Source organism: Cystoisospora suis, assembly GCF_002600585.1.
Source record: "Cystoisospora suis strain Wien I chromosome Unknown contig_404, whole genome shotgun sequence".
Lineage (NCBI taxonomy): Eukaryota > Apicomplexa > Conoidasida > Eucoccidiorida > Sarcocystidae > Cystoisospora > Cystoisospora suis.
The window spans coordinates 30,705-44,811 of record NW_027153205.1 but is presented as its reverse complement, the minus strand read 5'-3'; the positions used below and the strand labels follow the sequence as shown (position 1 = coordinate 44,811).

General features: G+C 55.7%; 1 protein-coding gene across 1 annotated transcript; it reads right to left on the bottom strand.

Annotated features, from left to right (window-relative positions):
* Positions 1–348: 348 nt before the first annotated feature.
* On the bottom strand, positions 349–12,405 carry CSUI_001021 (zinc finger fyve domain-containing protein 1-like). Its single transcript, XM_068061227.1, has 8 exons — positions 9,661–12,405; positions 9,070–9,309; positions 8,317–8,685; positions 7,780–7,848; positions 7,196–7,234; positions 6,420–6,821; positions 6,181–6,244; positions 349–5,936 (listed from the first exon to the last, which is right to left on the bottom strand). Exons 1-8 carry the CDS (start codon positions 11,576–11,578, stop codon positions 5,894–5,896), a joined length of 3,144 nt encoding a protein of 1,047 aa, XP_067926790.1. The 5' UTR covers positions 11,579–12,405; the 3' UTR covers positions 349–5,893.
* Positions 12,406–14,107: the final 1,702 nt, after the last annotated feature.

The following is a 14,107-nucleotide window of genomic DNA, read 5'->3' as shown; positions in this document are numbered from 1 at the left end:
CCACTTGCTGGCCGCGTGTCCAGCGTCCGGCCGCGTGTGCCGCTCGCTTGGACGGGTCTCCGGTGAGAGATTCTCTGGTGCACACTCCCCCGTGTCTCTAAGCTTCGTTCACAAACCAAACGAAATGCCTTTTGGATTCACAGCGATACGAGACGAAAAATAGTTGTCGACGATCCGAGAGCACGTAAATACTGAAGGCGCTCGTGACATCTCCCACGAGTAATCAACCACATGAGGACAGTAGCTGGCCCCTCCAACCGCGCGACAGGCATGAAGAAAGTCCGCCAAATCGAAGCGTTGGTATCAGCAGCAGGGTTCGCAGCGACTGTACCGTCGACGCGGATCATTACTGACACCCGACCATTGCAACGCAGGAGGATCCTTTGTCCTTCTCTTCACAATTGAGGAAAACCGGCTGGCTTTGCACATACTGTTAGCAGTGCCGGTGAAAGCGCGTAGGCCAACTGTTTTTCATTGATCAGAGCCTCATCAGACGTATTCCCCCTAGCTGTGTACACAAGGGTTTCAGGGACACTGATGGTTTGTTCAGATCAATGGTCATAGGAAGGCGACCACCCAATTGGGAGTTTCACGCAAGACCCAAAGGGGTGATGATTCCTCCCTAAAGCCGACCTTCAGGTACTCTTGACTGATGGCGGCTGGGGCTGGGCTGGTGTACACGAACAGACACGACGCCCGCCAGTTGACTGTAAAACGAGCGTTCCGAAAGAGTTGAAACGAACTGCCCTGAAAGGGACGTTTACGCCAACAAGGAAGCTGGTAGGCTCCGTCCACAACTCCCAATACACGATCACTGGAGGCCCCACGTTTGAAGAAAAGCTTGGTATACAGAGGAAGCGTGGGCTTCACACACGAACACGGGAACCCCGGAGCGGTCACAGTCTAAGGGCGCTTTGACTGCGCATACACTGCCCAGCCAGCCGGCGTCACACAACGCCAGAACGCCTGCTTCAACAGAAAGGCAACCACTGTTGGCGCTTACTACACAGCGCCAGATACCCGTGTGCAGGTGTGCACGCCATTGTCGCATCAACAAAGAAGATACATCGAATTTTTTTTTCTGAGAACTAGTATGCGCGCTGATTGGTTCGTCAGACAGCGAAAGCACTGGCGGCTCACTGACCCTTCAGCAGTGGAGAAGGTACTCAACCAGGACACTACAACGAGCAAACCACACACGCATAGAGCCGGCGAATGTCGGCAAGCGGGCGTCTGTTCAGATGTGCCGTGGACGAAACGGCCACGGAGCGGTAGACGGAGCGGGTGAATTAGAAACTCGGACAGAGCTATTTGCCGGTATAATCATACATTCTCGGGAAGTGCTCACACGTTGAACAGAGCACATGCTTATACACCTAAGAAAATAAAAACCAGAACCATTGTGCTGCACGCCTCGTACCTGAGAAATTTTCGTCATCTACTTGCGCAGAAGCGTACGTCTGCATGGAGAAAACCAAGGTGATTCTTCACTCACACGGAAAGCAAACCGAAATCCCGTTCATACAGGAAATATCCAGCGCGTTGACCACTGAAAAAGATGAGGGGGGGGGGCGGACAATTGTCAGCAAAATGTAGAACGAAGAGGGCCCATGGACGCACGGCTGATCAGACGGACACCACGAGTGACCTTCATGCCCCGTATATCGTACATCCTCGCAAATTGAATGAAGCTGGCAACATCCTCTGCATACGCTGCCTTATCCTCGCGCAGTCGCCGGGTTTCCGCGGCCACGAGATGGACCGCGCAGACCGCCTCACTCGATTCACACTGCAGGCGTTCAAATCTCTGGAACTTAGGCTGTCCGACTGTGTTCTGAGGGGCGTCCAGCGCCCCCTTGACAATACCAGCAACCTCAAAGCACGTGGCCCGTACAAAAAGTGAACTTGTCTTGCAAATCGCGTTTACCTGCCGTCACTGACGCAGCGGTTGCCCTGGAAGTTCATCCTTTTTATGAGGAATCACGGCGTCATCGGACTATAGCTGGACAAAACCTTTAACTGCGCCCGACACTGCGAAATATCTGCTGGTCTCTTCAGTTCCAGTGCGACAGCCAAACTGTCAATACCTTTCTCCTTTCTCCAGGCAGAGGAGAGGAAGCGACGAATTAGCTCAAGCGTGCACTACCCTGAAATTCTTCTAACCTACCGGGGGTGGGTATCACCTGCTGAGGGGCATGCGTTTCTTCACTCTTCCTGCGGGGCGGCAACGTGATTCGTATTTTGCACCGTCTTCTTAGCCGTCTTCCTCCTTACAAGCAATTTGTACTCAGATCCCCCGGTTCCACGCCCCAATGTCACTGCTCCTTCCTCGTCGCCTCTTTCTTTCGATGGGAGCTCCCCACACAACGAGTCTTCTTCCTGAGGGGGTCCAGAGCTCAGTGCGACCACTGAGCTGCCGTCCCGCCCGAAGTCGCAATTCAAAGAAGCGGGACTTGGTGCTGTCAAAGACTGCTGTTTCGCTGACTCGAGCGGAACGCCCACTGAATTCGTTCGGCTGCCCAAGCTGCCAACAGCATAGTTGCTAGCGCTCCCATTCTCTTCTCCAGCATCACGCCTCGACTCTCGAGCGTCCTTCTCTGCGGCTGTCAAAATAACAGCCCCTCCAAGAAGTTCCCCCGACATATTCCTTAACGGCAAGTACCGTGTCCTCTCCGAGCAACCCCGTGGACTCGGACCGTTGCCGGTGACTTGGGGAAACGCAAAGCTATGGCCAGCATTCTGCAACAACAGCAATTTCTCGTGAGGAGGCGGTATTGGAGAGTTCTGACACTCGTGAAGAAGCATGTTAGTTCTTTCAGCGGCTGAAAAGTCTTCCGTCTGTGACCGCTGCCCAGGTGGCGGATTACAATCGTATTCTTCGGTAAGTTTTGAAGACTCGAAACCGGGTGAGACGCGCCTTGTGTGTCCATTCTGGAGCTCCATCTCGGAACCTCTGTTGTCGCTCTTGTCTTGCCCGTATCTGCCTCGATCCTTCACCTGTGCTTGCTCCCCGTGCAGCTGCTGTCGTCGTCTGGCCCTTTCGTCTACTGTGAGGGGAATGCGAATTCTGACACGCAGATCCTTCTTACTGCACCCCGGTGAAAGGGTATGAACCCCACCGGAGTCTGCAACTTCTCGCCCCGTAATCATCGCCGAAGCGTCTCTGTCCTCTTGTCTCACTGTCTGGTCCCTCGCATGTAACTCACTACTCCCGTCGGGCTCATATCGGGTATCGTTTGTTTTCGGAGGTCTGGCGTCCCCTGAGACCCGTGATAGCTCTGCTCGCGTATTCCTTCCCCAGGAAAAGTCGGATATCGGGACACTGTTATCGATGCTTGGAGCCTCATCACACTGGTCGGTCTCCAGCATCCTCAACCCGTTCACGGCGGGTGCCGACGAACGCTCTGCTCGTTCCGCGAAACGGTCCGCTTTGCTCTCTGCCCGAACGCCACTTCGGTCACAAGATTCTGTGTCGTCGAGGTCTGTCGCGGCAAGGCTGCATCGTCGAGAGGTTCGGAACGGTAGATCAGCCTGGAAACTGCGCACGGGAACAGATGTCGGGCCGTTATCGTAACAGGTCTGATCTCCGTTCACCGAAGAGTGATACGACCGCTCCCCAAATTCTGGAAGTCCTCTTGAGCCTGCACGCGTTGCTAGGATGCCCGGAGGAACTCGGATTGCCGCCCTAGGTGTGGAGTCCATCTCGGCACAATCTCTTGCGCGATGTACGCCAGCTCTGCTTGCGTGCTGTGGACTTCGACAGACAGTTTCAGAATGTGATAGCTCTTCCTTGTATCTGCCGTTCCGACTATTTTCCGCGGTTCGCGTGCTATCTGAGGCTTCCACGGCTGGAGGGGTTGAGTCAACCTCATTGTAGAACCTGCGGGCGAATGCTGCCGGCAAAAGACTGAGCGCCTGTTTACGGGAGAAGGCCGGTCCCTGCCCTGTCCAGTGGGACGGGAGCCCAGCAATGCTCTTCTGCGCCGCAGATGTTACTGCGGTCGTCGCCGTTTGAGCTGCTGCCACTGCTGCTGAGGCAACCGCTGCGCTCGGGGGCAGCCCTGTACTCGCCGTGAACTGATCCCGTCCTGCTGCAAGCCATTCCCCAGCAACAGACAGCGGATCGTGTGCCGTGGCGCGGGGATCCGTAACGTTGGCAGGGCGCGGACCGTCCTCGCTTCCAGCACTGACAGTCGAACTTCCGAAAAATGACCCTTCCCTTGCTGGAGTGTCTCCGAAAAAGGAAGCCGAGGAGCCCGACCGCAAGTACCCAGTCACGCAGTTTCCTGTTGACGGCCGTGCGGACCGTGTGACTGCATAACCAGAGGTCGGGAATCCAAAGTCACAGTACTGATCCGCGCTGCCGTTTGTTCCCCGCAGTGGGTGAGAAGGGCCTGATGCCGGCAACAGACCTCTCCGACCTTCTCCGAGAGCCTGTCTTTGCGCAATTACAGGAGCTAATCTCTTATAATATGACAATCGCCATCGCATTGATGCCTCCGCGTCCCCCCCTCCCCCGTTGTGGTCGCTCTGTCTGCCATTCATTCGGGTGCTATGAAAAGTGCTAACGCCGTTCACATCGCACTCATCACCCTCACTGGAAAAGTGGAATTTCCCGTTAGAGAAGAACAGGGGACCAGCGGCATGCTGGCGGCCTGACAACTGTTGTTCGTCTCCGCTGCTATCGGTAGACTCACGGTCGTCATCTTCGTTGTTTGAGCTCTTACCGGATTCTTTTCCGTCCCCGGTATCAGCTGCTGACAGTGGGACATGGGACCAGCAATGGTGCGTCTGTACGATGACTTTCCCTGCCTCAATTGGTGTTTGCGGATTTGCCTTCAACACGCCTTCGCGTTTCATGTAGATTACTCCACAGACCCTGCATTCCAATACACCAGCACCTGAAAACATCTGCATGACCATCCCTTTCAGGCTTGAAGCGTCTGCCGCAGCGCAGGATCGCCATTCAACCACTTCTTCCCTACCCCTCTGCTCCCAGCACTCGCGACACAGCATCCGGCGGTTCTGAAGCTCCCGTCTGAATCTGCACCCGGCAGGCTGATTTTGCACCATCCCTCCCGATTGTGGCCGCATCCGGCCCACGCCGCCTCCGCGACCCCCGGATTCTAAGGGACCCTGACACCCGTCGACACTTCCTACAGTCGCACGACCATAAATGCGACGCAGGAGATCCGCAGCTACAGCCGCAGCCGTGTCGTCCCTCATGGCAGCGCAGTGAGGCAGTCCTTTATGGTTCATAGAAAGACAACAGCGCCGACCACAGCAGAGGCAAATAGCTGGACACACAACGCAACTTTCCATTCCGTCATCCCTGTAGTACCTCCGGCAGAGCTGCGTCAGAAGCACAGCATTCTCCTCCTCTTCGTCATCTCCTCTAGCGGCTGAGAGGGACGCCGGCGCGCTACCCCACCTGATCACGATACTGTCTGCCTCCGTCTCGTTGGCATTGGCATCGGTGTCTTCTCCCCCGCCAGCTCCACTTGCACCCGAAAGACTGACATTCACGTGTTTGCGGCTGCCCGACCTAGCTGACTGTAGCTTGGAATCTGATCGTTTTAGCTTTCGCTGGCCCGCCGTCCTGCCCGCAGGCACGCCGCAGAACGACCTCTGCAACTGCACCCTATGTCTTCCAAACTGCCTGACGAGGTATTGAAGCAATCCAAAAATCACAGCGATAGGGCGAGCGGGTCGAGCTGCTGTGCTTCGATGTAGAAGCTGACGAATCCGTTGACTTAGCGCTTCGATTTCAACTGGGCTTGAAGAAGAATCCGCAATGGAGTTACCTTGTTCGGGGAGCTGAGCCTGCTGAGTGCAGCTGGAAGACGAGGTGAGACATGGCGAAAACCCGATGTACTCGACGAGACTGAAAGCTTCAAAGGGAGAGGCACTCGGTGTCGAACTCGGCGGCAAAGCAGCTGCAAAACACAGAAGCCACGTGTCGCCCACGGAGATGTGATCGCAGTTCTACCGGCGTGTGATGTAACAGTCGGACAACATCAACTTCAATACGCTGCCGGTCAAGCCACCGGGTCGCTGGCCAACCGAGGGCACCGAGACGGTCACCCCCAAAGCGCACCAGAAGCAGCAGGTATCACAAATCCGAGCACCCTCACGCACTGCACTTGCACCTGTGTGCGCCTGCACGGACAAGCACCTTACCCTGTCGGCAGAAGATGCACTGGAAAAGACTGCCGCAAGTGCTCTGCAAATCTCCTTCCTTGTACTGCAAGAGCGAACCAACAACGCCAACAGCCTGCGCTAGGCATCCAAGCTACCAAAAAGCATTTGCTCAAGCGACAGTGTCTGTGCACGAGCTCTCCCGCGCAGCTAGAGATTCACCGGAAGCACGTGCCTCTCCTTGCTGGTCGAGGCGTCGATATATGGCTTGTGTCTCTTACTGCTGAAAGCTGCGTTGAACAACTCCAGAAACGTCGACGAGTCCATCACTGTTAGCCACCCTCGGTGACGGTCTTCTCCAGTACCCAGCAATCCATGTGCAGAGCGTCCAGGATGGCCACTGTTGTCCCACTGACGCCCCCCTGACGCCGTCACAGACTGGCCCGCAGTGCCGCGCGCGGTTGGATGCGAAAACGAAGAGGGGCACACATCAGATGTTGTAGCGGCTGCGAGGGTTGTTCTGGTCATCAAAGGCTTATCATACAGAAGCTGGTGATATATTAGGCAGGCTGGTCCGTTCGGGTGCGCAGGTACGGCTTGCAGCTCCAAGGCCTCTCGCAACGAAGGACGGAGATGTTGCAGGTAGATGTTCGATGCAGCATTCAAAAACTGGAAGAGGTCAACTGTACAGTCCAAGCACCGGAGAACACCAGAAAGCATATGCGCGAAGTAGATCTAGTATACTGAGAGCTCTGGCCTCCTTTGCGGTACCGGCGAAATGAGAGCAGAACGAGACCGGAGATGCGTGCCTTCACCAGGCGCTGAGAACGCCTAGGGATAATGACCGCAAAGTCAAAAACCCAACAGTGCCCCCAGTAAGAAGCTAGCAGACTCCTTGCGTCTGAAGAACTCGTGGAGCCTAGTCCACTTTCCTAGGCAGTGCGGTCACCCTCTCCGCTCAGCCGCTACTTATTCTGGCACCAAGACATCTGAGACTGGGCGAGCAGAGGCAACCTGGAGCTGAACTGGAAGCAGTGTGTCGCTGGGGTTTACTCACCTGTCAGTCGCTCACTCGATTTGCACACGATGCAGATGTCTGCGCGCAGCAACAGGACACAGAAAACAATTCTCTCGCTTGCCGTCGGGCCAGCACACACGGCTAAAAGAGCAGAGTCCGGGGACGCTTCCTTACACGAGCGTGCCGAGCTTGACGTGCGTATATCCCTGCAGGGAATAGGGGTGACGTGTTACCTGAGAGTTCAGACCCTGGCTTGATTCGGCTCGCTGGTGTTTGTCTAGAAAACCCACGCCTCTCATTGAAACCTTCCCCTCCCTCTTACCGCGGGGTCCTAGTGACTGCAAGGCTTGATCCGGTGAGTGTGACGCCTGTTCGTCTGAGCGTATCAAGATGTGTGCAGCAAGAAGGCAGCAGCCTCGAGCTCACTGTGAGCGCCAACTTCTGCACAAGCTCTTTGCTGCAAGAAGACGTCGAATCGTTCTAAAAGAAAATCATGTACAACATACCAACCTCCACTCTACAGGACATGCTCTGAGTGGCAAGACGAGGCAGCAAGATGGAAAGGAAGTATACGAGAGAGTCGCTGACGTAGCCTAGCCATTCGAAGTTAAAGATGAGTCTACCTGCCACGGCGAGCACGACCATGAGCATACGAAGGCGACTCGCTTCATCTTCGCAGACACCGAGTAAACCTGAGCAGAGACACGCGACAAAGGTAAAACACACTTCGGTCGAAACTCCGCTTAGCCCCCCCTCGCGGTGACGCGCGATCCACCGCCACCCTCCTCACGACGGACATCGATGAAGGTGCCGTTTATGGACCTGAGCCGTTGCTGAGACATGGATGCCGGATGATGTCCTCTCTCCGTGTGCCCGTAGTTGTCTACCAATACAAAATACGCGAACCAAGAACAGCAGTCTCCGCCGAATGGCGCGATGTATTTCTTACCCAGACACTGCTGGGCTGTCTGGCACGTCCCTCACGTGGACAGCTCTGAAAAAGAGCTTACGGAAGAGGTAAACAACCACGCTAGTGCTTTGACTGTTGCTGCAGGGGGCCGCCAGTAAGGCGACTCATTTCACCGAAAGTCCAGATGGCCCTGACACGTGATTCGATGCCCAGTTGCTACTTCTGCCCAGAACTAGCAGCCTGTGCTTACCTTCCGTATCCATGATGATGGCATCGTCACATCCGCTGTAAGGCTCAGCTCGCCACCAAGCAACCCAGACATCCTTGGTGCCGCCAAGTCCCGCCACAAGCGTCCCGTGTCCTTGGTTTGCTGAGCACCTGTCCACCTTCGACTCTCCGACAACGCCAGCCGGCCCCCTCAATGCCGCTCCGAAGTTGGGAGGACATAGTCCCTTTTCCTGCCCACCCGGGCCTTTGCTGTATGCCACCGGTACAGGCCAAGAAGTTTTGTCGCAAGCTGCTGTGCTGAGTGACGGCGAACCTGCAAAGCTCGCGGGCGGATTGAGTGGAAAAACTGGCTGGCCAGAGAAGAAAAGATTGTTTAGAAGGACGCTTTTGCCTATGAAAAGCAAGCAGACAATGTCTTGACCCAGGAGATAGCACGAGCACAGAGCTCTTGAAGGGCGCACAACGGTATGACCTGAGCGTCGGCTCAGAGTTCACGGGAAAGTCCTACTCACACACGACAAGCATCTGCTTGGGATCGCTGCTCATGCATGCGGATGCTGAATGTAACTACGACTATCAGAACGGGTGTATGTGTCTTGGTCTGCAGACCGGTGGCGGACAGGACTACGCTCGACTACACGCGGACGCCAACACGCCAGGATAAAACTCGCGCTGTCCCGGCGTAGGGATAAACAGATGGGGAACGACTATCGGTACTAAAGTGAGGCCTACCGAAAAGCATTCGAGAGCGTCTTCTACACTGTTTACTCCTTACCATCGCCTGTGTTGCCAAAAATCGCAACAACTTTAGCTTTGCTCTGCCGCGGACACCCCAAACACTTCGCCAGCTCCTCAGGCGATCGCACCAAGAGCTGCTGTCTTTCGTGCCATGCAAAGAGACGGAAGCTCCGGGGGTAACATCCAGTTCGGGAGTTGATGGGAAACCTGTGGAGAGCCATGTCCGGTGAGGGCAGCTGGACACCGCGCGCAGGCGAAGGCGACATATGGTGTGGCGCTGAAACGGATACAACCAGAACACACGCTCGGGGACTGTGGCTTTGATAACAGCTAAGTAGTAAAATCATCAGTTCTCAGGGTCTCAACTCCTCTCCAGTCAACCCCCCGTTGTCAAGACATACACACGGAGGCACGTAGAGTGTTTACGCTATAGACTGCACTGCTTAGCTCCTCGGACAATCGAAAGGTACAATTGAAGACTAGGGAGAAACTGTCCAAGACGATGGCATCAAGAAGCCTTCCTGAAAACAAGTTCTCTTTGTTCCTGCTATGACGTCGGGACGAAAACTGCCAACCAGGCCCCGCTTTCTTGTCGCGGAGAGGGGAAGGTGAGAGCTTCGAGGCCTACCTGTAGGTTGGGGCGGCGCGACTTCTTGCGCGGCTAACCAGCTGGCTGCGTCATTGGTGCTTCTACGCGTCACCAACAAATCTCGTATCGATCGTTGCTCCCCATTAAGAAAACTCCTTCCTGTGTCGATGGAGTTTGCCCGCTGTTGTCCGGTCAACTCCATCCGTCCCGGCACCGCCGCTGACTTCTGCTGGCCCTCCAAGCGATTCTGCAAAACAGAGGCTTCTCGGGAGCTCATACCGTCTCCTGCCCCCCCCCCCGAGTTCCCAAAAGAGAAGGCTCTCGACTGGTCCTCTCCGAAGTTACATGTTGCTGCAGCCCCTCCCTCAGAGCTCCCCAAGGAGCCTTGAATTCCGTTCGTTGCGCGGTGGGGGTGCACTATTGCGGGCGGAGAAGTCCGCGATACGGTGCCCTGGTCTGAAAAGAATGCAGTGGCTGTTGCTAAAGCTCCAGTAGTAGTGACAGCAGGTCCCGAGTCCACCGTAGAAATACCAGAAACTGGCTGGTACCTGCTACTGCTTACTACGCCGGAAGGCAAGCTCTGAGCTGCGCCCCTCATCTCTTCCTGAGAAGCAAAGCGAAAGCCAACTTGAGTTGGGCCGGTGCTTGGAGTCAGTCCAGCTGACGCGGAAACTGCTGAAGGTGGCGCCGACGCCGGAACCTCGCGGTAACTTGGTGAGGGAGGGTTGCTGAAGGCGTGGTGTCGAGCGGAGGCAAGAAGAGAGGGGAACGTGTCCGGATGCTCTTTCTTGTCTGTACTGTTACACTGTGGAAAAGAATAGCCATCTCGGGCCAATCTGCCTGGCAGCTGACTATGGCGCGTTCCGCGTGTTTCTGTCATGCCGCCGAGCTCACTGGGAAGTTGACTGGGCTGCGAGCGGCAAGACGCAGAAGGCTGTTCACCACGTTGACCGGCAGAAGACACAGCAGGGCTTGCTTCAGCAGAACTGTGGATCCCCACCTGGGGAGATCGGGAGAGGACGCGAACGCCATGTGCTTGGAGGGAAGGGGACTCTACCCCCGGTAGCGGGACTTCTTCAAGATCTACCCGATCACGACACTGCGGGGACCCTGTGTAGCTGTGTGCTGCCGCAGATCTTTTCAAACGCTCTCGGTTCGTAGTGGGGCCTTCAGAGTGGATATTGTCCGAGTCACTCGCGGACGAATGCCCATTGAGCTCTACCTCACGCCGAGGCTGGACCGCATGCAGGCCGTCCTGGTTGCGTACTGAGTTTCGATGTGGGAGGGCCAGGTCCGTGGCGACCTGCTCTAAAGGCATACCAGCGCCCGAAGTGGAGACATCGGTATTGATATCTGCAGTCTTGCCTCGCTCTTGACCCCTTGTCTCCTGAGAAATTCTCCGATGTCGCAGATCTACTTTTGTTTCTTCTTGGTACGGTGTGATTGCCGCTATCTCTTTGCCGGCGTCCCCATCAGTCGGACCGCTCCTGTCAGTGGGTCTCGTATGCGGTCCCAGGTAACCGTTCAGCATGCATGAAGGTGTGCGTGACTGGCCTTCTTGTTCTTCCTGCGGAGAAGATGGTGGTCGCACGGGTGGTCCCCTGGCAAGGAACTGAGAGACAAGATTTTGCGGGTATGGTGGAGGACCCTGTGGGGGGCGAGGATGCGGAGGCTCCGCTGCTCCCCCCAATATACGAGCAAAGTCATGATGAGAAAATAGACATGCAGGCTGTATGGGATAAGCGGCAGGGGGGCTCCCAAGAGGGGCAGGAAACGCAGGATCTGAGGCAGGAGCGAGGGAGGGAGAACACGAAGTGAATACCTCGTCAGGGGGAGAATAAGGAGGAGAATACGCCACCGTAGCGACAGCAGGATGAGGTGACCCCGGAAAACGGGAGCTACTGCCGTTGGTGCTGAGGCGAAGCCTCTCATTTTGGTCGGCAAGAAAAGACGTCATGGCTACTGTGCGCCCGACGTGCAGAGAAGTCGAAGAAAGAAAGTAGACCACGCTAAAGCCCTCCGAAAATCACCAGTCATCCGAGCGTAGGCCTCCACACAGGTATGCGCAGACAAGAGAGTGTTCTTGTATGCGAACACAAAGAATCTGTCAGTTTCAGACGGACGCCGCTGAACGCCCCTTTGCCTTTGCAATACAGATGGGTTTGCCCCGAAGGAGCTGTCCCCAGGGAGGGTAGGCAAGAGACTTCTCTTCGGAAAAAATAAGTAAACCTGATTGGAAGAAGGAGAGAGAAAAGGGAAAGGAAAAGGCCGGAAAATTGACACGAGGGACCACAGTCTAAAGGTGCTTTGTCGAGCCATCAGTGAAGACTGAGGCGTATACTTCCCACGTCTCTCCAGCCAAGTTTCACTTGGAGAAGGAAGGAGGCCACAGCAGTCAGAGAGAAAAAAGGCGACACGTCTGCTCAGTGTGCCGTACCTTCTGCTACACGAGATGGCACACATCACTACAACGAGTCGCCTTACTCCCTGCCCCGGCCCTGAAAAACATTATTGCAAGACTGGACGTCATTGGTGATAATCGTGCGGCCCACACGAAAGCTGTTTGTGTAAGAAAAATGGTTGTCGGTCTAGCTTTCTCTCGTCTGTTTGGGTTTACACGCCTGCGTCGATGGCTTGTTACGCTGTCGTCGGTGGGACTCGCCGGTCGTGAGAGATGGAGGATGAACCGCCCAATGAGAAGTTCACCCCACAAGCATTGAGAGCACTTGGGAGACGGAAGAAGGTCCGCGGGAATGTTGGGTACTCCCACTCGATAAGAGCTGTGGAAGAAAACTAGACAAGAAAGGTTCCGGCAAAGGGGCACCGTGTACATGCAGTTGAACATGAAAGCCGTCGATTGCGCGCTGGTTCACGTCCCTACCTGTCACGATATCCCAGACACTTCCACCCCAACCAACTCTCCGACTGGCGCGTAGAAGCGCACTCAATGTTGTCAAAAGGGCTGCTTTCAACGACGCTTCTCTTTAGTAGAAAACAGGAAAGTGCCTTCTAGAGGAAGTCTCCAAGCAACCCCGAGAAATTGCTACCACTGGGGTTTTTTTGACTCTGCCAGTAGTCAGGTACAGGGGTAACGCACCTGACACTCAGTCACCCGACGCTGTCTATACAACGCCGCTAGGCGCCCCCCCGAGCGGCAGAATCACGAGTACGAGATCTGCTTTTCCTCGTGCAGTTGGGGGGACTCCGGTGCCTGTATGGTTGTAATGCAAGTGAAACCTTCGATGTCTCCTGTTGGAGTTCGCCGCGGCGACGCCGACAGGAACCGGACAGAGGAAGCCACGGTCACTTGACTTGGCACGTGCCGACCAGAGAGAAGGCAGCGGGCAGGTTTGTGGATCTGTCGCCCGCAGCCCTCAGCGTTGACACGGGTGCGTCAATGGCGCGCAGTACCCACTCGCCGAGAAATGTAGATTCCGTGCGACAGCGAAGAAAGCGGCTGTGTAGAAGTTACCAGATGGATCGCTAGTGAAGCCAACCATGACTACGAATGTATAAGGTCCGCCTTTCTGGCTGCTGGGGAAAGAGCTCGAAAACGAGAAAAAGGTGAAATTTTGACAGAGGAAAAGCGCGCTAGCAGACCTGGGCAGGGCTCCGTGGTATGAAGAAGACAGGAAGGGAGCATGTCCCGTGGCCTTGTCTGCAGCGCCATCTTGCTTCCTGTGCTTCTGTGAGTTTGTGTGAGGAAAAAGAAAGGAACCCTCTCGAGCTGCAAACACAGGTGCGGAGGTGATAGCGAGTTGCGAGGCCGCGAACAGCAGTAAAAGAAGAGAAGCACCATACTTTCAGGCTAACAGCTGACGGGGTTGTCGCATCACAGTAAGAAGGACACCCAGGTAGAGAGGCACGTGATATACCTGCAGTGCAACACGGAACCACGTGTGAGACCAGCTGACGCCAGGGGACGGTACATGGCGCAATGCGCTACCAGCTAGGACAGTACCCTCGGTCTGAGAGCTGCGGCCTGCCTCTGAGCGCCCCTGAACGCAGGTTGGAAACCCGCTCTTTCCTCCCCTTCCGCTGACACGAGAGCCACCTCAAACCGCAACAAGAGAAAAGAGTGAAGTGAAGCGATTCGGGATAGCAGCAGTTCGGGTAAACACACAAAACGCCACGCAGAACCCGTGGACGCCTCTAGGGCCCTCCTTGCCTCTTGGCCTGCGCGCGAGTCCGGAATCCGTCACGGCTGTCAGCGCTGGGACTAGTTCGAATGCCCAGTCTGTGGGTCTGAGTTGTCTGTCACGTGGAGGGCGCAGACTCGTTCCAGTAGCTGCAGGAGTCAAGAGTTCGACCTTGCAGACATCGCGCAATCTGGTAGCGTACACCACGAACAGTGCGTGTTCGACTAGCCGGAAGGCCCAAAGGCTGCCACGCCGACCACTGAATGTTTTGCCGTACACATCCCGTGAAGTGAAATACAGGAGATGCGCTTGGTGCTTCGTGGCCTGCCTGTACGTAATTGTGCACG